At 43.3% G+C, this 23665-nt stretch overlaps 1 protein-coding gene across 1 annotated transcript in view; it reads left to right on the top strand.

The window, feature by feature from the left end:
- LOC104836826 (chromosome unknown open reading frame, human C4orf22) overlaps positions 1–23665 on the top strand; it is a 228034-nt gene that overhangs the window by 188999 nt on the left and 15370 nt on the right. The window contains exon 4 of the mRNA XM_010575580.1: positions 11191–11333. Within this exon, the coding sequence (XP_010573882.1) occupies positions 11191–11333 (143 nt within the window). The remainder of the gene's footprint in view (positions 1–11190; positions 11334–23665) is intronic.

Raw genomic sequence — 23665 nt, 5'->3', positions numbered from 1 at the left:
GGTTCCCGCTGCACAGGCTTTATTTTCCTTTCCCTGACCCATTTGCACAGAGTTGTTAGTGATGGCCTGGCCTGCCTCCCTGTACACAGCAAACCAATAATAAATAGCAGGCAGCTGACACCCCAAGACACCTGCAGCACGCCGAACACTGGGGGATTGTTCATCCCACAGACCCACGGGACCGGGTGCTATGGGGAGACTTCTTCTGGCTGGGTGTCCGCCCAGACACACGCGGTCGGAGAGAAAGTCAAGCAGGACAGGTCTGGGGCCCCGAAAGGTTTCTTGGGCAATTAAGAGAAAAAAAATTTTTTTTTCTTTCCGTCAGAGGAGGAACAAGGATGACCAAGATGTGAATACAGGAGGCCTCTGTGCAGCGCTGCTGTTGTCTGGGGGTCAGGCTCATTCGTGGAAATTCAGTTGGTACAATATTTGGGCAGGCTTTGAGCAGTCCCTTTCACTGACTTTAAGGCATACTCTTATTATTCTAGTTTCTCATGCCTCACTACTTATTTATTCATAAATTAGGTGTTTGCCAGGGAAAATACTTCGATGCCCTTCTGATGGAGCAGGTATAGGAGAGCGAGCTGAAAAAAAACCTCACCCCAAAACCCTTAAGCAATATTTATGGACTTTTGAAAGTTTAGCTTCTTGGAAAAAAAGGCTGCATTTCTTCTCACATACTTTCCAGGCTGAAATCTTTTGCTAGTTTATCTAACAGGACAGGAACAGATTTTGGTGGACTTTAGTCTGCTGGTTTTCTGTTTTTGTGACCCAAGGACAGAGCTTTCCCAGGATCAGACCATTGCCTTTACCATCAGCCAGCAAATCCCCTTTGACAAGTGGTGTTTTGCCTTCATGTGTCCTTGTTACAGGTGGACCGTAGAACTGGAGCTCGTAAAGACTTGGTAGGATTCGCCTATTGTTAGTGTACAGTTCTCTGGGTTTTCATGGAGACAGGGTACAGAACAAGATCGTTTCTCTGGTGTAAGTGAACGTGTCCTGTGGCCGCGGTAGTCTCGATGCAGGAAAGATGCCTTTCCTGTCTCATTCAGCCAGACTTGGCTATTGCTATTCACTTAGAAGCTGCAGAAATTGGCGTTGCTGTCAAAAACAAGTAGCCCAGGGCCCTTGCCAAACCTGTTGCTTGCGTGTGATGGGGTTATCTCAGCATCTCTAGCTCTTGCTGTGGCTTTTGATGGTCTCCTGCGCAGCCTTGTGTCCTAATAACAACATCTCTTCCTGCCCCTCGGCTCCCTGCAGTACAGTGGGGGCTGGAGCAGTCCAGGCAAGTGGGTTTTACTGCCCACTGTCACTGCGTGCTCAGGAGGATTTCCATCTGGGCTTCTTTCAGGCACAGGAGTAAGGATGCTTTTTCTCGCACGTCTTCAAGAAAACTTGCGTCAGCTTTCCTTCCAGTGATTCTTGAGTTGAGACTATTTCTTTTTGCTGGGGATGCTTGAGGTTTCGTATTGAAGTTACTATTATGACAGAGCATCAGTTGCAATGATCATTTGGAGTACATGTGTGTATATGTATTTGTTGACATGCAAGAACCACTGACTTGCTACTGACTGTAAAATAATGTGGCTATCAAACACGCTCCGAGCTGATGTATTTGAAGTGAAATGAGAGGAGAAGCTAGTGGTGCTTTTTTCCTTCTGGTTTGTTTCAGAGCTAAACTAATGTTGGCACTGAAATGCCAAGGGAAAAAAAAAAGGCATTTAGCTGAGGAAAACAAGAACTGGTGAAAGTTTAATGCAAACAGAGCTCAGCAATGGGGCAAATACTGAGAAAATGGTGAAACCCTCCAGGAATCTTAGTAGATTTCACTAGGGACTTACCTGCAAGGCAGTTTGTTTTAACAAAATAAGTTTCAGGGATGCTTTTTTAAAAGAATGAAATGTCATGGAAGGTTTTGGTTGACAAAGGATCCTTTTTGTGAAGTTTTCCCTCTTCCTTAAAGTCTCTTTTACCATGCAAGGCCATCCGTGGCTGTAGCATTGGAGTAGGCACTCAGCCTCCATTTTTTCCCCTGGTCTCCGCACAACAGGGAGCTGCAGTGACCCCAGATCCCCTAAATCCTTCATCCTGCCTCTCGGCTGGATGCCATGGAAAAATTGTATGCTGGGGCTTGGCAGAGGGATTTGGAAGAAGCACACAGGAACTAAGTTTCTGTAGCAGGCATGAAGTGTCATCCTGGGCAGCTAGAAAACCCCTGTTTTTATTTCAATTCGTATGGGATCATGGTAGTCATGATATGGTGATATATGATGTCCTACTGTGGTGCAGTCGCGCTCTCAGCCAGCACCTTAGCGGAGCTGGTGGTTCAAAAAAATTTTGTTGATTTGAGAGAGCATAAACAGGCTGAGATGGCAGCTCTTCTGGGCGTTCTTGGGTGTTCTTCCCTCAGCTTTTTCTCTTAATGTACTGAGTTAATTTTTGGGTTTGGCTTTGTGTTTCTGAATTTACTAAAAGGTTTGTAGTTCTTAGGTAGCTTTAAAGAAAAGCTTGCTTCCCCAAAAGGTTTCAGGTAGCATCTGCACTTCTCTTTTTTTGATAGGTCTTAATTAAAAAGCAACCCCCCTCTCCCCAGTCCTACACTTAAATTCAGGTGGCGTGGGGGAGTCCTGCACTGGCTTTTCTTTTTAGTTTGTTTTTTTTTTCTTTTGTTTCTTGTTGTTTTCCTTCTCTCCCCGACTTTTCCTTACATACAGACAACTGCTTTTATACGTCTGCTGCTTTCCTCCTTACGTTCCTTCATTCTGCTCAGAGCATTACCTGCAGTAACTATCCGTCATCGACCCGGAGACCGAACGCTCCTCTGCCAGGAAAACTTGCCTTGTTCCACATTAGCTGAACCCAAAGGCTGTGGCTACCTCCTTGCTGCTAAGGGTGACTTCTTATGTCTGTCTGAGCAAATTTTTGGTTCTATGTGCATTTCTGTTTTTAATAAGCTCCTTTTTTTTAATGCTAACAGAATTAATCTAAACTCACACTCTCAGCAGGCTCTTCTCAGCCAGAATACTGTTTTCAAACTGAGGCAACACCCTGTTTACATAGATAAGCAAATTCACAGTCCACAGAGCTTCTTCCAGTCTGAGCAGCTGCCGAACACTTAACAGTAAGGAACTGGGAAGCACATGTTTCACATACGTAGCAAACATTTCTTCTTCTGAAGGGTAACCAGATCTTTTTTTCTTCTTTTCTTTTTTTTTTTTTTTCTTTTTTTTTTCCTGAAGAGTTGAAAGCTAGAACATCTGCTTCTTGGCCAGCCGTTCTTTCCCACAAATGCTGGTTCCCAGGTTGAAAAAAGCTTAGTTAGGTTATTGTGCGTGTATGCATCTCGGTGCCTGTGTTTCTGAAATATGCCCAGAACCACACCAGGGGAACACAGGGAACTCTTAAACAAGGCAAACTCTGTTGTGGACCTATGACTCGCACCCCAGCCGCTGCTGCAGAGTGCTTCGGCACGGCCGGCCCTGAGGACCGTCGCCGCAGGCAGTGCAGCAGCTGGGCTGCGCTTCCTCGGGCTGTTTGTGGAAAGGCTCTGCAGTCTCAATAGTCGGGGGCTGCTCTGGGGGCATAACTGTGAAGGTGCCTGTCTGGACGGAAGAAAAGAGTGGGTGCACACAGTTGACTTTTCAAAGAGTTTGGCCCCAGTGACAGAGAAACATGTCGTCTGTATCTCAGTTACCTACTTAAATTATTCTAATAAGTTGGCTGCTTCTCTTAACCAAAACAATGGTACAGGCTGTGCGCAGCAGAGCTAGGGTTGAATCTAGACTTGGCAGTACTTGGCAGGTGAGAGCAGCCTCGCTCTCAGGATCTTTCTGAGGTGCCTCGGCCTCAAAAATATCCCCTGAATGCTGCATCTGATGCCCTTTGCCTGGCACATAAAAGCACAGCATGCAGACAGTCCCTAACAAAAGCCCTGAACTCCTTCCTTCAGCACAGCAGTCTTCCGCTTACCCCTCTGACAACTGATGTGTTGGGCCTTGAGTAATAATTCTAGCAGCTCCGTGGTCTGCCCTCAGTGCTATTCCTGCAACAGCAGCGTGAACTAGGTCTCTGTGAACCACTGAACAGTTTTACCATTTGGTACAAGGTACAGCACATAACCGCTTTATATTACAGCACAGTTTTTGTCTCTGTGTTTCTGCTAACTAAATAAAATATCGAAGACCACTTCTGCATGCTCTGGTGTCCCACGTTAGCATCAGGCAGTGCTCTCTGGGGCTGGAATCCAGCATTTAGGTGCTGAACAGGGAAAGTGTATAGACATGCTATCTAACTCCTACGGTCAGAGCTTGAAGATACTTTACGTAAGGAAAAATAACCAAGGCAAACAAACTTTATGTTTGTGTGAGTGTGCATAAGGATCTCTTATTTCTTTTTTTTTTTTTTTTTAATTTGCATCTACCTTTAGACCACATCCTGCTTATTTTGAGTAGATGAGAAGAAAGCAGAGTAAAGGCTGATGTGATCTCTTACTCTCAAAGTCCTTGTTTTTTCTTCTTTTGTACAGTAACAAGTAGGTGAAAGATAGGTGTTTTTCAAAAGCCCGCTTGGCATTTCTGAGCATAGAAGAAGGAAACTGAAGTAATTTCAGACATATTACAAGTTTTAGAAACGTTTCAAAGTTAGTACAAGTAAGAGAATGGTATGAAAATGGCATCCTGCCCGGATGAAAATACGGGACGCACAGAGCACGTTCTAGGCTTGCTTTAGTGCTGGTTCAATCTGTCTGCTAAAAGGACTGCTGTACTCTGCTCCCTTCACCCAAAATCAGATTGTGCAGAAGGTAAAATCCCAACCTGTAAGCCCATGTTTTATGCTGCTTTCACTCCCAGCTGCCCAAGAGAATAGGTCAGCAAGTTATTCCTACCTGCAAAGCAGAAATGGTAATAGCATCTGGTTTAAAGATAGAGAGGTGAGGTCCTTTCTCTGACTACTGTTGCCCACTGGTATTTCTATTAGATGTAACGTGATCTGCAGGTGGCAAATAAGGCCAAACACTAGGCAACAAAAATAAATTGCTACTCATTAAAAATATTTTTCAACTGGTAATGTATTTTACACCTGTCCCTTTTGGCCTAATTGTGCTTGTTCCCCTGGGTCCCCACCTGTGATATTGTCCACATGAAAAGAGCTTCCTCAGTGAATTAGTAATTCACTCCTAAATATTGTCTGTCTTTACTTTCCCATCATCTACCTTCAGCTTGGCATGCTATTAAAGGACTCGCATTACGAGACTGTTTCACCAGACAGCAGGGCTGGTCTCTTTATACTCCCATATATTCTCTTTCTCCAGCTACGCTGCACTTGAACACGTCTGCATTGCAATAGTTTCATAGAAAGCTGAATCACGGCATGCTCCAGTTCATTTGCCATCTTGTAGGTTCCACTCCAGCGAAGTCCTTGGATGCAGTTATAAAATGGCTGTAATTAGTGCGTAGGACATGCCCACAAACTGTGCTGAGGAAGTGCTGAAAGAAAAGCCCGTATTAAAAAGTTTTCTTTCACAGAAGGAATGTTCTGCTCTGAGGATAGAGGAAAGGCAAGGGTTTCGGGCGAGCTACAAGTTTTCTTAAGATAATTGACACCCATACCTTTTAATCCCTAAGAAGTACCCCTTGTTTTTCCCCCACCCAGGGATATTAATTGGTCTTAGAAACAATGTTAGCCCTTGCTGTACTGCTAGCATAGAGAAGAGGTCTGAGCCCTGGAGAGCTCATTTGCAGCATCACCTTATGAAAAAATGAAGGCAGCCTTGTGTTACGTGGGAATGATCACAAATCTGAGGTCTTTCTCAGAAGGCTAACCTGTATCAATAGCTTTTCTTTTCATAAGCAGCATTACTCAGCAGCAGACTAAGATCACAGGTCGGACTAACCCCACACTACGGCAGTGCAGGGCAGATACTCGTACCGATTCCTCCAAGAGAAGAGCGGGGCATGGAGGAGTGATGTGTTTGGCAGGTCTCTTGGTTCCACCCTAGTGCTCTAACCAGAGAGAAATGATCCTTCGGGTGTGGAATATTTCAAAGAGCCAGATTTAACTTAACGTGAGGAACGTAATTCTTTCTGGTAATGTTACCAAAATAGGAAAAAATGCAAACAAATTGTCCTCCAACCTAGCAAGTCTGATCAGCGCTCACCAGTGTCAGTGGAACCAGGTCTTCTGTCTTTGAACCTGTTTTATGATGCGTGCAAATATACCCCAAATGATGGGCAAGTCCTGACATTTAGGTGTCCGTGGTAAGGTCTTGTTGGGAGTCAAAACCAATTTTAGGAAACATGTTTCAATGCATGAAGTAACATACGTAGGAGTGAATCATTGGCAGGTGGTGTTTGTTTTTCTCTTACAACTTAAAAGTTCGCAAATGGAACTAGACCCCAACATAGACAATATTTTCTCAGGTATCACGTGGAAATTGTGCACAGAATGGTTTGTTTCCTTTTAAGATAAAGGTGGAAGGCTTTTGTGGTTGCACAATCCTGCCTTTTAAGGAGATGATTTTAGTAGCTTTTGAAGCACAGCTTGAAGAACATGCTTCAAAACCTGGGAAAACTCAATACCTAAAGCAGTCCACTTTATGGGCTGGACTCTTACTCAGCCTAACGCTAGCGATGTATAAGCAAACTGCGAGCAGGAGGCAAATGTAATTTGTGTCTCTTCTAAAATCCTTTTATACCCCCTCAACTGTATATAATGGCATTAATAGATGTGAGAATCAAGTTTGCAGTGTTTACAAATGATGGCCAAAGGAAAGCTGTGTTTGTATTTTTCCTGCCTGAACAGCTTTTCTGGCTTTCCTTTCTTTCTTTCATGGTTTTGAAGCACAACACAGAGATCACACGCTTTTGTTTCGTTGGTTTGAATGAGGCTGATGAGACAGCTCTCAGGTTGCTATTAAAATTAGAAGTGTGTGCAGGAGGCTGGAGTGGATCTTCATGATTGATCGGGTGCGTGCCATGAATGAGAAGGCCCTCCTGGTACATAAAATATTTGTCAATACATGGATTTATAGGAAGCAGCGTGTACCATGGTGTACATCTTGCAAAAGTTTTGTAGTTTAGGTTTGGTACGGACAAATTCCCGGAATATCATCCAAATTAACTGAACCTCTGGTATTTGGGGGAAGAAAACCATGCGAGCATTGAACTCAAAATCAAACGCCTCAGTGCTTCAAGTTTCTACCTGTGCTGGAAGTACTCAGAAGTTGATCTTCTTTCTATGTTTGTCCCCGTTTAACTGTCCTATTTCCAATGTTTCTAACTGATAGCATAGGACCTGATTTTGGGCTAGGTGAAGCCATTGTGAATTTTACTTGATTTCGATGATCGGTGAGTGGGAGAAACACACTTACTGGAATGCTGTGGTAGGGCTGCACGTTAAAAGGCAAACAGTGATGGCAATAGAATCATACAAGTATTCTGTGTAGTTAGAGAAGATCAATAAATGTCTGAATGAGTTGGTTATTCACAGTGGTTTGTTGGGTTTCTTTCATCTGGTTTGAAGTGTGACAGGTTGGTATTAGTCTTTTCCAAGGATCACATACATACACTCCTGAAAAATGTGCCCCTGTATGTAGCATTGGCAAGTGCAGCTCCTTATAAATGTTCTGCTTTTGTCTATAGGAAGCAGCAGCTACAAATGGTTTCGGAGTAATCGGGGCATTGGCATCCCACAATATTTGTCTACTGTAAAAACATATCACTGGAGATGGAAGTGAGAAAGATGAGTGGTGAAATGTAGGATGCTACTCTGTTCCAAATGGTGGTTTACTGACCTTGAACTTTATCCACTGCCTCAGCCTCTCCCCCATGAAGGGATTTATATTTATATAAATAAATATAAATGTAAGTATATAGAGATATTTCTATTCATCCCCTAGAAAGACCACATCTCCCTTCTCTGTGGGCTTAAATCTTCCTTTGTGCTACCTGTGAAAGACTTAGACCTTTTTTCGTGTAACTTACTTGAACTTGGATGTGCGGGCTGTGAATTCGGTAAAACCGTAGCTGGTAAGAGTCGGCTCTCAAAGCATTTCCAGTAGCCGTCCTCTCACCTGCTAACACTCCTCGGACCACTGGCCTTAAGCACGCCGCTCCCACTGCCTTCTCCAGCATCAGTACTGGAAGGAGCGTGACATCTGACCTCACTCCCAAGTGCAGAGGCCATGTTTTTGAGACGTATCTGAACTTCAGGAGAAAATATGTATCGCTTGTTCTCTGGGGTGAGTCATGCAGCTAAGGCTTTCTGAATCCATTGGTTGTGTCTCTCTTGCACATAGCTATGGAACATGTTCTCGTATGCATTTCCTGACCAGCAAAGTATGGGGTTCATCTCCAGCCAAGAGAGATGAGTTCCCTGCGGGACTCTCAAAAGCATCGGTACCACCGGTTGTTTGCTGTGGGGATGTATGGGCTTTTATGGGCCAAATTTATGGCTGAAGCTATGAGGCACAACTCCATGGCTTTTAGTGAACTTGCACCTCTGCATGCCAGTGCTGAGGGCAGCGTTGTTGCTGGTATTTACTCCACTGAAACTGTGAGAATTCCTCAGTCCTTCATGCAACCCCACTTCTGTGTGCCTCTAGCGACTGACGAGAAAAGTGGGAAAAGGAACTCCGTGTTGCTAGATGGTCGTTTTAGGTCTCTTCCAACTGAACTGTTCCATTCTGTTCTGTTCTACTTTGCTCTAAATTGTAGTAATTGTAAGTCAGTTTACCCCAGTTGTCAATAGGGTCAGTTGTTAGGCCCGAAAGCTATATGTAAGCATAGCTTTCAAACCCCGTCTTAAATTAAAGCTTTTTCGCCTTTTGCTATGTAAGTTCCTGAAAACTCAAAGAATTTGTTGTGTTAGAGACAAATCGTAAGAGTACTGAAGAGACTTTTAGGAGATTTTCCTGTTTGTGAGTTTTATGGTATTTTTATTCTGTCTTTCAGTTACTTTTTAATCAGGAGCTTTATCGTTTTGGGAGGAAAGAGTGCAAATTTTTGCAAGTCTGTTGTATAAAAAGGTGTGACAATTAAAGAGTTTAGAATAACTTAAGAAAATTCAAGCTGATTCATAGTTTAATGAATGAATGCTTATAGGTGGTTAGAAGTGAATCAGGGATGAGGAAAGAAGGGAAACGGTGTTGAGAGATGAGGAGGATCAAAGGCCTTTGGTTTTGAGGAGTAGTCCTCAAAAGCGTACCTTTAACACAGAACGTTTTTGTTTAGGTATTCCGGTTGCTTTCTTAGAGTTCGTGAAGCAGTTTTGATGGTAGTATCTCTGCTCGCCTGTAATTCCGTGTTGCTTTATAGCTGATAATGTGTGAACATTATTTTAGGAGATAAATTTTATAAGCGGAAGAGCCTTGAAAGGTAGCTGTCTGTTTAATGATGCAAATAATATCCGCCAGCTTTTTAAAACGATTGGGTCATACTGCGCAAGTCAAGGCATTCATTTAAAATTAGCTTTTCTGACGGACGGTGAATCCCCTTTCCAGATGACTGACGTGCACCTCGTCTTGTATTTAAACGTACATGCAGCGTACAGTTGCCTTGCTGTGTGCTGGGGACAACCTTATTTTTCTCATGGCCTCGTATCTGCCCTTACCTGGCTCTCCAGACATATAAACCAGTTGTTCAAAACGTAAGGTGCTGGGGATAGGGAGGAGACATGTATTTCAAGATGGTCAGATGTAGTACAGGAGATTCTTCTGACTCTTCCTATCAACAACGTTGATGGTACAGAATTGCAAAATGAGCAACACATGTTTTGATGGAATTAAATGTGAAATTGGAAAAGGAAACATGTCTCAAGTATAACAGAGGCTTGCCAGATAAACCATTACACCCTAGAAATCTGCTGCTGTTAAAATAATAAATGTTTTTTGAAAGAGTTCCATGTGGTATTGTTTCCATTTCCCCCACATTCAAAAAACAAATATCACTTGATTTCAGTTGAGTAAAAACAAATGTGTACAGCTAACAAATACTGTTATACTTCACCTACCTGATAACCTCTACGCTCAGTGTTAGATTTTCTTATGTGGATCCTGGGATGCAAGAACCCTTCTGTCTTGCAAGTCCACACTCATCCTACCAGTTCTTTTTGCTTTTTGTGTTACGGTAGTGTGTGAAAAAGAATTGCCTTCCACCAACCTATTCTCTGTTCAGTTGGAAGATAAAGCAAATAAAAGGTAAAGGAACAGAGGAGTAGAGAGTAAATGGGAAACGGGGCTTCCCAGCAACAAGCGGTTATAGAAAGCCATCCCATTGGCGCCTTTGTCCGTGACGTGCATCTCAACCCTAAGGCAGAAAGTAATCTCTCGCAGCCGGAACCGCTGCTGAATGTGTCGCTGTCCTCCAGGTGCCTCTGCACCACCTTCAAATCAGCGCTGACAAAAGGAGGTGCAGCAGCTGGACGGGTAATCGGTTCTCCTACTTGTAGCCACCCTGCTTTAGTCAGCTTTATTTCTGGATACAGCTTTTGTTTTCTGTTTGTTCGCTTGTATTTACATTACCAGATTTTTGCTCTAGAACTCATTAGCTGTTAGGAATGAAACAGTACAGGGGTTGTCTTGCAAGAGAGAGGGCTGGCCATGTCTGCTCTGTTCTCTGGTCACAGCACAGAATAGAGAGGTGTACGGTAAGCAGTTTCCGGTCTGTCGTCTTTCTGAAAAGCTAAATATCTGCTGTGAATATTAAATTGAGTAAGTTTTGCTTTGGCTGTAGAGGTGCATCCCAAATAAAATAACGTTTTTCAACCTTCCTACTTTGGTCCAGTAATTGGTGCGTGGACAGTAGCGTTGTAGAATAGCCAAACAAAACCATCCTTGCTTAAAAATAGGTGTCCGACGGCATTAGACTGCTTTAGGATTGTGTGCGTGGGGCGGGCGGATACGGCCCAGGACCTGTGGGAAAACCCTTTCAAAGTGGCAGCAGGAGACATGGGGAATACACGAGGGCATGTTGTGTGACACTGCATTTGTATTTATTTTTACTGCAATGCTGCCAAGCTTGTGTTAAGAATATGCTGTAATAAGCCATAATTTAAGCGTCTTAATTTCTAACAGAAGCCTGGCCCAGGTGAAGTTGAAAATGTTCCTATACTCTCTAAACGCATTTTTTATGGAACTCTGTGCACGTATGTGTGTTTCTGTTCTTCATTTGTGGCCACCTTTGTGTTTTCCAGTCCATCATCTTCATTCGTGACCGAAATTCTCGTCGCCAGGAGGTGTCCGCATACATCGACTATGCCCACAGACTGACAACAGATGATTTTGAAGCCTACTTCAGTGGGAAGAAAAGACTTTTCCCTCGGAGCACTGATCTGAGGTTTTTACCTTGACTTTTCATTTATTTGTATTTAGGCAATATACAGAGAAAGATTTAAATGGTTGTGAGTAGGAAAATAGCTTATGAAAGCATTTTTCACTGAAAAGCAAACACCGTGATCAGAACTAGTTGTGGAGAATGCTTTTAAGAAGGGTCCCTGTCAAATTTACTTAGTGCAAAACATAAAACTTAAGCAGGACGTTACAACTGTCGCCTGTCTCTGCATCTCTTGTTACCCTGAGGAGTCCGTAAATCGCGATGTGCTTCGATCACGCATGATCGCTTCTGGAGCGATGCTCTCTAGAGCACGCTTCTGGAGATGGCACAGGCCACATAGCTGTAGTGAGCGATTGCCAGAACATCTCCAGCTTTGCCTGCTCTATCCACAGAGTCCATGGGAGGATGCTTTGCTTTGAAATTGGGCCGCCTGCAGGGGTCTTCCAGTGGCAAATAAGATGGTGTGCTACCTGTGATTAATGAGAAGCATCATCGATGAGCTTTCTCACTGAAGAATGTGTTTTCCTTAATGTACATCCTGGGCACGAGAGCCCGGAGATAGACGTATGAGAGATGTTTGTGCACTTCTCTTGGTGGAGGCCAAGTTGAAAAGGCTTGGTGCAGCAAAGCTTGCAGTCTGACTGAGGCCTGGGACCGTGCTTAGCACTGAAGCAGTATGTGATCCAGCAGGCAGGTGCTGTTGGACACAGGGGAAGAGATGGTAAAACTTTCAGTGGAGTGGTGTTGTGAATCATGATGAGAGTCTTCTCTTCCCACGTGTTAGAAGGTAAGAACTGTCGACAACTAGCTGCAATGTCATGCGCAGTTACTGTCTCCTGGTGAAAAGGTGTCCAGTGCAAAGGAGTTTAATGCATTTTCTCGATTTTCTGAGAGTGGCTTTCTGTAACACAAATGGATGCAAATACTGTTCAGTCAAACTCTGGTATGTGTCATGGAGCGAGAAAGCAGGAAAGAGTGTTGGAGGGGACAAGTGGGCCGGTGAAGGTTTTGTGTTATTCGTTCACGGGACAGCAGATGTCAGTAATAAGGCAGAGATACTGAAATCTCTCAGCACTACCTGAGAATGGGAAGCAAAAATCCTGATTTTTTCGCTTTTAAATCACAGGGATGAACAGACAGTTGCTGTTTATGACTGAATTAAGAACAGGAGTGAACATAATATTGCGTCTGCTTTGCATATTACGTTCTTTCTACTATTAGGATTTTGTTAGTGACTCATAAATAAGCCTTTTTAAATCATTGTTGTCATATCCAATAAGAAATGTCACTGTTGTATCCAGTAGGTGTCCTTAGTCCTGGTTATTCTGAGTTGAAAAAGTCTCATTTACTATACGCTTACCCTCTTTTTCACCTCCCTTCTGTCAGAACCAGGGTACACTGCAAACTTCATGCATGGCTCACTATGTTCGTTCTTTCTAGTGGCAGAATATAGCTTCAGGTGGTATTTTATTTAACCTGTGTGTTAAAAAACAAAAAGGGTGGCGTGGGGGGTAGACTGTTACTTATATATGGCATTTTATAATTAGAATGTAACCCATGCAAAACTGCATTTGAACTTTCCAGCTGAACATAAAGGGAAGTTAAGGTAAAGCATTAAAGCATATGCAGTGCCAGTAAGGCTAGTTTGTTTTATTTATATATATGTGTGTGAATGTATGCACTATAGTTAATGAGGTTCATATACAGATATATAAATATATATCTAATTATACCTATATATCTTGAAGTTTTCACGTGCTGTACATTGACTAAAGAAAAAGCCTTCACTTTATGTTAAATGGTGCGGTTCTTGATGTGTCGTGTATACAAACTGCTTTTTCCTAGAAGCCCCATCTCTGCACAGAAAATCTCTCATGACATTTATGTATGCTGTGGTCCACTGGAATTGTCGGGCACCCCATTTTGCATCAGTTAGGTGTTTTCAGAGTGGCGCATTTCATTCGCGCTGTCTCTCGTGGTTATCATTGAGAATGCCGTTGGACAGATAGAGGACAGGCATGAAGCAGCCCAGGAAGAAAGACTTGGCTAGTACTGTACTGATTTTAAGATTCCCGTTGGCAGAGAACTTACCATGTCCCCTGAAAACCTTTTCATTGGGTAGATAAAAACATCCTGTTTCTTGGTTGGAGTCTTAAATTTGAACTTCACCTGCTGGATCCTGTATTCGTAGTTGCATGCCAGGTTAAATACAGCTTTAGGATTAGACAAGTTGTAATTACATAGCCTGTCATCAAAACGTGTCTTCAGCCATTCTTCAGTAGTCTAAAAAGAATTTTCTTACAGGTGATTGTACATTTAACAGTCATTCTTCATCTTGGCAGCATTGTTCCTCTGCCTCTTTGTTTTCTACCCAGCTTCTTCATAATGTGTCAAGAATGCTGTTTGTGAATGGGGACAATTTGACTGTATGTGTAATTTTGTGCCCTCAGCTTTGAATCTCTTGTCGAGCTCCGAATCTAAGTCTTTTCACCACGTTTTTCTTCTCTGGATACTTACACGTTTAGGCAGGTATAAAAATGTCCGACTATAGATGGCATAGCTACTTCTCGGGCTGGAAGACTGGCTATTTTTGTCAAAAGCAGTTGTTCCTAAAAGTTGTCATATCAGTTTAAGTTGTTCCAAAATGCTGCCTTCTTTAAGAACAAGTCAGTTTGGGAAACTGCCTCACTCAGAGCTTTACAAAGCCCTTACTCTTGGTTGTATTTACTCTTAGTTTCTTGGGAGATTGTAAGCCTTGGATTTTGCAGGAGAGGTTGGTATCTTGTGCAGAGCTATCAAATTATCTTTTAAATATGGAAATCCATACTTTGCTGCAACACATTTTTTCCTTAGCTGTCTGAGGCTGTCAGAAGATACTAAACTTGGTCTTAAGTACCCTCTGAATCAGATTCTTGTTCACAATGCAAAGTAAAAGTAATGAACAATTAATTTTTTGTGATATTCATACTTTAAGTCCGGTGGGTAATATCAGAGGCTCTTGTATTTGATCTACGCGGTTCCTCTGAGTTTATTTGCCATTTTATTGCATTGCCCTATCGAGGGAGTATTATTTATATGATATAATCCTCATTTGGTTCCAGTTTATTAAATGAAAGGAATGTGTTAGACAGTCAGTTCTTAAGAGGTCTGGAATCTGGACTGTAATTGAATCCATACCCTCTCAGCTAATTTATGTAATCTGATGAGAAACAAGTGTAATACAATTTGTTCAAAGAAAATGGAGAATGTTCACTCAATGGAACCATACCAAAAAAGTTCTGTGAATGAAGCAGCACAGCAAAAGGCGAAGTTTGGGCTGCCTTCTGTCTGATCAGCCGCACTTTGAGCACCTCTCCTAATGAAGGAGGATGAAATGAACGTCTTGCAGTAGTATTGTGCTATTTCAATTCTGTGTGTACTCCTGCCCTGGGTTTTCATTAGTTTTCTGTAGCAGCATGCTAGATATGGCATATTTGATATTGTATACTGTAGCATTTTATCCTCACGCTTGGCTTGCGGTTGCAGTGTTTTCATTTCTTCTTACTAGCGAGCACATTCTTTTCTAAAACAGAGCCAGGTAAGGAGCCATTTACTGTAGAACACGGGTCCTAGATTTTCCCCTGAACTAATTAAAGGTCTGAAGTCACTTACTTATCGCATCAGCAGTGAAACTCGTTTGGTTTTGGCCCCGGCACGCATCAGTCTGAGCATGGGAGGTCCGGCATTCAGGGCTTTGTGGTGATGCACCTCGTCCGCGATAGAAGTGCCTCATGACACACGGGTGCTTTCAGACATGGCGTGTTGTTCTTTGTTATTGGCAAGAACCATCCCATCAGATTCTGCCCCTTCTCCTCTAGTAGTTCAGCTGTGGTCTGTTGTGGCTGCAAGTGGGCGCAGCATTTGGCAGTCATTCATTAACTGGGGTTGGAATTCCCTCCCATTTTATTGTCAGGTATATTCTAAGATACCATCTGTTAATCTGCAAAGACCTGTAGGCCAAATCATGGCCAGCGGCACGTTCCCAAGCATGGGGCAAGAGGCAACTTCTCCCTTCCCTGCCGTACCCCATACCCTGCAGATTTGAGAGCAATTGACAGAAGAGCGCGGCTCCTACCCTGCCTACCCAGGCAAGAGCTGAGAGGGAATAAGTTGTGTTTTCACGCTTTGCGGCACGGGCGGTGCCGCTGTGCCAAGCGGAAGATGTGCAGAGAACTTCTCCTCCCTCGAAGAGCAGGCGGCAGGAGCCGAACTGAACTCCAGCTGCGCCCCAGCTGTGCCCCGGGAGCAGCGAGGCAGCAGTGACCCACATGCAGCGGTTGTGGTTAATCCCAGAATCCAGCCCGAAGCCTCTGGAAACTGTTTTTCCCTAGCCAGGGCATGCTCTGTGACTGCCTGTAAATTAATTGATTACAGCAGCTAGAGGTAGGAGCAGGTCACCTATAACAGGCAGCGTGAGCCTGTACTTGGTGACACCTGTTACTGTGGACCTGCTTTCAGGGAGCAGGATGCTGAATGGGTGTCGGAGGAAAACAGGCTGTGTTTGTTTTGGTGTTTTCTGTTTTGTTGATTGGGAGGGAGTTTTTTGCAAACACAATAGGAGGTTGACCGTGTGTTGAAAGTTCCACATTTAGCCCTTTCTGCCGTCGCCCTGGTGGTGTGTTTACTTCAGTTGGCTCTGAAAGGGAAACCCTTCGGTAGCTCGCTCTTGGTGTACATCTGCAGACCCCATTCGTCATCCGTTTGGCGTGTCACTCACCAGCTACCCCATCTAACGCGAGAGAAGTCAGCTTCTCGGTAGCGTTGAATGCCTGCAGATCAGAAGCTTATTAGCGTCTCTACCGATTGGATGCTTATGGATGTAGACCACAAGTTAAGTGCAAGCTTCATTTCAGGAAAAAGGTAAAAACTTCTGAGTTTGCAAAATGTGCAATCTCTTGTCTTGGAGAGGATTAGACAGACTCCACCCCCTAATTTGCAGGGATTGCCATACTGCTAGTAATACTGCAGCATGAAAGAATTCAGGGTTGAGAAAAAAAATACCTCTCTTCAACATCCCAATTTTGTAAGAACTCTGGCGTGACTGGTAGAGTAAATTTCACTGGATCTCTTGGAAAAGAGACACTGGTTTCAAACAGTTTGACGAGGGTAGTACTTTGTTTTACAGTTCACAAAAAGTAGATGTGGTTTTTTTCGGTTGTTTGTCACCATACTTAATGTTTACAAAACCATCTGTGTCTTTGGTTACAACTGTGTTTTGTGTTTGTTGACCAATGTCCCGGTAATACCAGGCTAGTTGCTTTTGACGCTTTGGGGAAATGAGTGGCAAAGGGTGTGAAACTAGAGAGCCCAGATGAGAATGAAGCCAGCGAAGGCTGGTGTCGCTGCAGGCGTGTCGGCTGGAGCCTTTCTTTAGCCATATGGGGGCGGTGAAAGCTCTTTTTCCTGTTCATCTGTGACTCCAGAGTCCTTTCCTTGTATAAGGGTATTGATCATATATGAGACTTAGCGTCCTAACTCACAGATAGTGTGGCCTGATGTCTGAAGATTTTCAGTACCTGCACTATTGTTTCTTTCAGTAGTATTTATGGCTTAGTCAGTCACCCGTGAGGTTTCTGCTTATGCAAGTTGTCTCATTTTTGGCATCCGGGATTTTTCATCATAGTCTTCAAAAATCTTTCGGAGATGAAGTGATGCCATTGTGCCGGCAGGAGGAGTGGCTGTGCAGAAGTCCAGGCGATAATTCTTAACCGCCGCTTAGCTATGCAGGGCAAGGGAGAGCAAGTGACAGATAGACACGTAGGTAGAAAGGGGAGCACATTCAGACTTGACCTTTGCATGTGTGAGAAGAAAATTCCATTGCTGCCAACTCAGTAAATGTTTAATTTGGAGACGTATACTTCCACATCTGGCTTGTATTTAAATACAGCAAATATTACTTTTCACTTTTAATTTCTCTCTTTTTTTTTTTTTTTATTCAAGCTTCAGTCTCCTAATAAAGATAAAGACTGGCTTTTTAGAGCTTTGAACAAACTAACTGTATACATTTCAAGTAGGGAAGTGGAAACTACAAACCGCTAAAATCTTAGGAGAGAAAAAATTGTATTGTAGGGGAAAGGCTACCTTGCCTTCCTTGTCGGTGCAGTTGTATTATCACCAGAAAGAATAGAACGGTAGGAAGAACCTCTTGGAAAATTGAAGCTGGCCAAGCGCTTGCCTGGAATGTGATTTGGGTCGAAGCTTCTGTGTGCAATTTGAGAATCAGAAATGATTCACAGCTGCTTACATGTGAAGACAGTGTTACGGTGCACAGACAGATGCGTAAGGCAGTCGGACCTAAACGCGATAGCTCTTTCTCCTCTTGCTGATTCCCTGAAAATAAAGGGAACAATTTTGCACTACTTCCCTGTGTGTTCGCTCATTCCAAGGGAGCTCTGCAGGCCACAAGATCAAACCCTATATATCTTGCCTCACCAGGTAGCCGCGTATCTTCCCACCAGCCTCAGTTCTCTCTTAATGTGGACCAGAAAAGATACTGAATTAATCTTTGCACTGCTGACAAAAGATATGTGCTGGTGCTGTCAGGCTGGTTTTTGTCAAGCTCTTCTAAATCATCCCGTTGTTTGCGTAAGATCTGCCAGTCAACGTGCCGCAAACACGGCCACATCTCACGCATGGAGAATGCGCCTAACCCTCTCAAGCTGCATTTTTAAAGGCCCCTTTAAGGTGCCCACCAGAATGGGCTTCCTGGCACTGGCTGCAGTGTAATTAATAGTGTAAGAAACAGTAACAGCTAAAGGGTGAGGTCCCAAACAAGGGACCTAATTAGGCATTCAGTTAACTGCTTCCGTATTTAGAGAAACACTTAAAGCATGTGTTTACATGCTTTTCCAAGCAAGAAAACTGAATAAGTACCCTAGATTGGGGCTTTAATTACTGAATGTGCACATAAAATGTTAAGAAGCACGTAAGCTAAAATGCGGTGCACCATGATTAGTTGCATTGTTGATTTAAAAGTTATGTTAGAAAGCGTGAGTGTGTAAAGGGCGGAGGGAGAGGAGTTGAGGCAGCACAGAGCCGAGTGCAGGGTGTCACCCACCCAGGGCAGCAGGTCTGCCCAGCACAGCGTAACCTCAACACATCTGCTCTGACTGTGCAAGCGTAGCTTTCGTTTGTGTTGTGGTGGCTGATGTGGGTATTGTTCATTAGTAAGGGACATCAAAGGGATGTTTATAATGAAGCTGCAGTGTCCCATAGTTTTGCGAGTACTTCTCTGGAAACTTTGTGCTTTTGGTTTGTTGTCAGGACATATCGATGTCAGCCAGAGCACTGTGTGGTGATCCTGAGGCAGTGTGTGATTTCTGCCACACACAGGTGTCTGAGAAACCACTTTTTCCTTCTAGTTAGACCAGGAAATAGCTGTGGCTGAAGTCGGTATGTCCAGATTTTTTAACGGATGGTTGTATGGAATAACTTGTACTTTCTTTAGTTGCCAGCCATATCCTAGTGAAAATGATGGCAAAGTTCTCCTGTATTGTGTTGATAAGTAATGGTATTGCTTTGGTTGCCAGCTGCTGTAGGTAAAGCTGTACATTTGTGGCAGACACTGTTAAAGTTTAACTGGAGAATCACTACGTCTTGCCATAAACAGAATTTTTCCCTAACGCTTAGCAGGGTGAAGCCCCGGTCCCTGTGACAGATAGTCTGTACCTGTGCCTGGCCGAAGAGACCCGAGGTTGTTTCTTGACGGTTAACTTCCAGGAACCAGAATTAATACCGAGGGAGGGATCTGTTTTAACTCCTTTGAAAAGCTTTCCGTAAAACTTCCAAAACTATTATTTGGAAAAGACCTAGCATCTTTAAAATGTTTGGCGGGCAAAGAGAGGGGAAAGGGGCAGGGAGACACAGAGAACGACCCCTAATGAGCTCAGAATAACTTGGCGATCACTGGCTTTTGTGGCCGCGTTTTTTCAAGCTCTCCTGTCTGAGCTATGTCAACAATTAAACATCCAGCGAAGGGTGGATATGCAACTGGATTTCCCACGTCTTTGGTGAGGTCTGAACAATCAGGGTCTTGAAATAAACATTTGACTGAAAAATTCATCAGTACCCCAAACTGAATCTACTTATCTCCTGTGCTGCAGCAGAGGTCCGCAAGTAATTTGCTCGTGTACAAAAAAGTATTTCCCATTAGAAGTTCTTGTTCAGCATCACTGTGTTTTCCCTTATTTTTGGATTATTGTGATGCCGTGTCCTTGTCTTTTCTCATGCGTTAGGCCAGTTAATCTTTCTATGTATGGAAATGTCTTCTGCTTCTCATCGTTTCACCACTCATCCTTAGATTGCATCAGTGAAAAAGTAAGTATTTACATAAAAATCAACAGCGTTTTATAGGATCTGCTTTTTTGGCCGCAATGGTCATGTCAAAGACACTTCATCAAAACCGAGTGAGTGTAGTTGGAGTCATTTTCAGTTTGCTTCTACAAGTATTCTTAAAAGGAGCACGCGCTGTATAAGCAGTGTATGCTGACTGTATCACTTTTTCATACCACCGTATCACAGTACTTGCAAGCTTTAAGTCTGCGTCTCGAGAAGTATTGGGAAGGTCGAGAAACCAGACTCCTGGCCTCTAGCAGAGATCTGCGTGGATAAATAATGTATTTCTCGGCGCTTCTCTTGATTACTTAAAAAAAGGTGGGTGGGGAGAGACAATCTTTTTTTGTTTGTTTGCACCACAGAGTTCATATTTATGTTCGTGAAAATCTTTATATGATACACAGTAGTGATTTTATTTTCAAAATATCCTGAAGGCACCCGTGCTTATGGAGAGCAGATGGAAGTTTGGTTCGTGAGTCAATAAGCCTTCAGGAGAAAGCCTGAGGGTTGCATTTCAGCCTCATCTACTTCAAGAGGGGGCAGCTTGCTTAATGCCAACAGGGGATATGCCAAGTAGGACTGATGTGTCTCAGATGTAAAATACTGTGAATGTTAAAAAGCGTCGTGTCCTTTTTGACATTTTTTTTTCTTGTCATCCAATACACGCCTCCCTTCTCTTTCTCTGTGAAATAAGCGTATGACTTTCTTTTCCTTGTCTTTAGTTTTGTTTTAAGTCTTTTCCCAGTTCTCTTGATCTCTCAATTTCCTTAACTCCTACTGCCTCCTTTTCCCCTCTCGCTCGCAGATGCTTACAGAGAGCTCACAAAATTGGACATTCCTCTGGAAAGCCTCGTAACAATTCTTTGTGTCTGTGTTTTCCGTGGAAACAAGAATCTCTCACAGTCAAAGCACCGTCGCGTGCCCTCCGATGCCGGGCTGCGGTGTGACAGTGGCAGTGACACGGCTCTTGCCCGGGGGTGCCGCGGTGTCCTTTCGGCAGTGTAGCACCAGCCCTCCCTGGTTTCAGAGCTTGCAGCTCGGGTTGCGGCGGCTGCTCAGCGCGACTGTCGGAGCTTTTAATTTTCCCTTTTATCCCAGGTTAATGGTTGAGTGGCAGGGAGTTCCCGTGCTTTTCCAAGTGAGCCCAGTGGGACTTGTTCAGTGCAATCCAAGTCTCGCAGCCCCAGTAAATTCTTCTGGTGCTTTTCCAGGGGCTGAAGTATGAGACCAATTTAAGGAAATAATGTAATGCACCGCAACAGTAAAGATGCCATACATCTGCATGTGATGACAACTTAACTGCAGGTACTCTATGGGTCCCACAGGTTATTTTTATTATGTCTCTGAAAATGACCACAAGCTAGGAAAGTGACTTAATTCCTTTCACCGATAGGGCATTTTTGGAGGGTATGTTTTTCCTGTGCTATGTGTTTTAAATAGGCTATCCCCCCCTCCTGCTGGCCCCCTTTCTTGATTAATGCCTTGAGACTATGGATTTAGAATGACATTCCAGGCTGATCTAGTAACAAGGTTTGGATGTGAAAGCTGCACATGTCGAGCCAAGCTGGAGTCCTCGCTCTGCCAGAAGTGCATTGTTTCAGCACTCTGTCTGGGCAGTGCACCTGCACCTACGCGCTGGAGCTGCCACCGAGGAAGCCTTCCTGCAATCCTGCTTCTCATTTCATCCCCGGATCAAAATGTTCTTTGTAATGGTGTGGTATCTGGCTAGCTCCCTCTCCTGCACTGGTATACCCTGAGGTTTGTGGGATAGTGATACCACGCTCTCCAAGATGTTCAAAAGCTCGGATAAACATTTGGTAATATGGATTTATGGCCTTCTGTGCACAGGCAGATCACACATGTTGTAACCACACTGAAAATATTTCCTGAAGAACAGCAGGAGAAAGGGTGGGAGAAGCATGGGCTAGCATTTAAGGTGGGGAAGGAAAGGTAATTCTTCTGTTCTTAACGGTCCTTGGAGCTCATGGTACCATTTAAAGCACTTACTAGAACTAGTGAGGTGAGGAGAAAGACTTTTTTTTTTTTTTTTTTTTTTGCAATGGAACATTCAAATTATTTCTCACATCATATAATCCCACATATATCATATAACGTTATAACATATAATCCCAATCTTCTGAGCCCAAAACTGATACGGAAGTCAGAATTTTCACAACATTTGATGCTTTCAAAGAAAAAACCCACGACTGATTAATCAGACCTCTCACATCTGCTAAAATAAAGAAAGAAGTAGAAAATTGTTTGATAATGGAAGCCCTATTATTTGTTTAAACAATGCTACACTGAACGCCAAAGCTGGGATAAGGAATGGGAGTGCTAGTTCTGATCTATAAATTCTGTATGGCTTCTTCAGACCTACATGTCTGAGAGGAAGAGATGCAGTCTCGATGTGAGAGCGTGATATTTGTCTCGCTGGCGTTGAGTCAGATGACGCTGCGCACGTGGACGGGGAAGGACAAGGAGGGCGTTTTGGCAGAGGCTGTTTGCCGTGGAAGCCCCTTCCCTTGTCTGCAGGGCAGAGGAACGGTGACAGCCCTTGGCTTCCCAGTGTGCCGGCAGCAGGGGCGCGGCGAGAGCTTGGAGCTGTTACGGGCTGTGATTTGCCAGGGTGTCTGCAGTTTTGCCAGAGCATATTTGCATACTTTTAATAGATGGGTGTTGATGGGCTTCTTCCTTCTTTAATTCCATGGTAATTTTCCACTATGTTCACATTTCTACTTAAACACTGATACGTGCCTGCAAATACCTTTTGATGTATGTGTTTCTTGCAAAATTATAACTTTATGTAAAATAGTGAAGTATAACACGAATTATGTTGTATTCTGTACTTGCAAAACTGTTGCCCTGAAGAAGACGGGTGACAGATTTTAGAACAAATGTATAGGAGACAGGAGTTGTGGTAGCGTATAGCTCTAGTTCGATGCATAGGAACTGGTAAGTTTTCTCAACTTTTGGTTGAGAATATCCCTTTTTCTTACTGTTGGACATAGTAATATTCTGTTCTATATACGACACATATTTTGGGTACTCTAAAACATTCAACTATGTTAAGCACATGTGGAAAAGCAATGATTACATCAGTTATAAATCATAATACTTGAGAACCCAGCTCAGAACATTAGGGAGGGGAAGAACTTATCTATGTTTTTCAATTTAAAACTTCCAGAAAGTTACAAATCTGCTCTAAGTCCAATTTTCCCATTGTTAAAACATTGTGCTATTCCATTGTTTTGGGAAGCAATTAATCTTCATTTTTCCTTGTGTACGGCCCAGATACAGATGAAGACTAGATTGTTATTTCTGTATTTTTTTCCATCTCTGGCTTTCGATCATTGCACTTGGATCTAAATTCTGTCAAATCTGTTTTCCTAACAGCACTGGTGATTGGCCAGTGTCTCAGCCAGGTGCCTCAGACCCATTTTGCCATTGTCATAGCATTAATGAAATTCTTGGATTTTATTTCCCGTGCCCACCAGTTAAATTGCTTTGGCCGTTTTCCTGAGCATTCGTTACCATCTATGCCAATCATTGCCAATTTATTTTTTTAAGCGACACTGTTAAACTTTCCTGTTTCAAGTAACTGTAAACATCCCAGCAGTATGTGAAAGACTATAGGCAAAGACCTTTTCATCATCTTTTGAAACCATGTCAGACCTTAATGAGGTGCGCAGCAGCCTCGGGAGAAGATCTCCCCCTCGATTCTGGTGGGACTAAGTTCATAGCTTCATCGGGAGCCACGCTGGTGTTAGCAGACGCGGCAGGTTTTGAAGCAGATCACAAAATTGATTTGTGTGATGTTATTTGTGATAATCTCCTCATGTTATGTCCTGGGGTGAGTATCTCATGGAAAAGATGGGAATTTTCAAGCTTCCAAACTGATACTCTGTCAGAAAGTTAGTGAAATTAGGCAGTGTGAAATTCTGAAAGTCAGCAAAGTCACA

This window comes from Haliaeetus leucocephalus, unplaced genomic scaffold (assembly GCF_000737465.1).
Source record: "Haliaeetus leucocephalus isolate CR32 unplaced genomic scaffold, Haliaeetus_leucocephalus-4.0 Scaffold484, whole genome shotgun sequence".
Taxonomy (NCBI): Eukaryota; Metazoa; Chordata; class Aves; order Accipitriformes; family Accipitridae; genus Haliaeetus; species Haliaeetus leucocephalus.
This window is presented reverse-complemented; position numbering and strand designations above follow the sequence as displayed.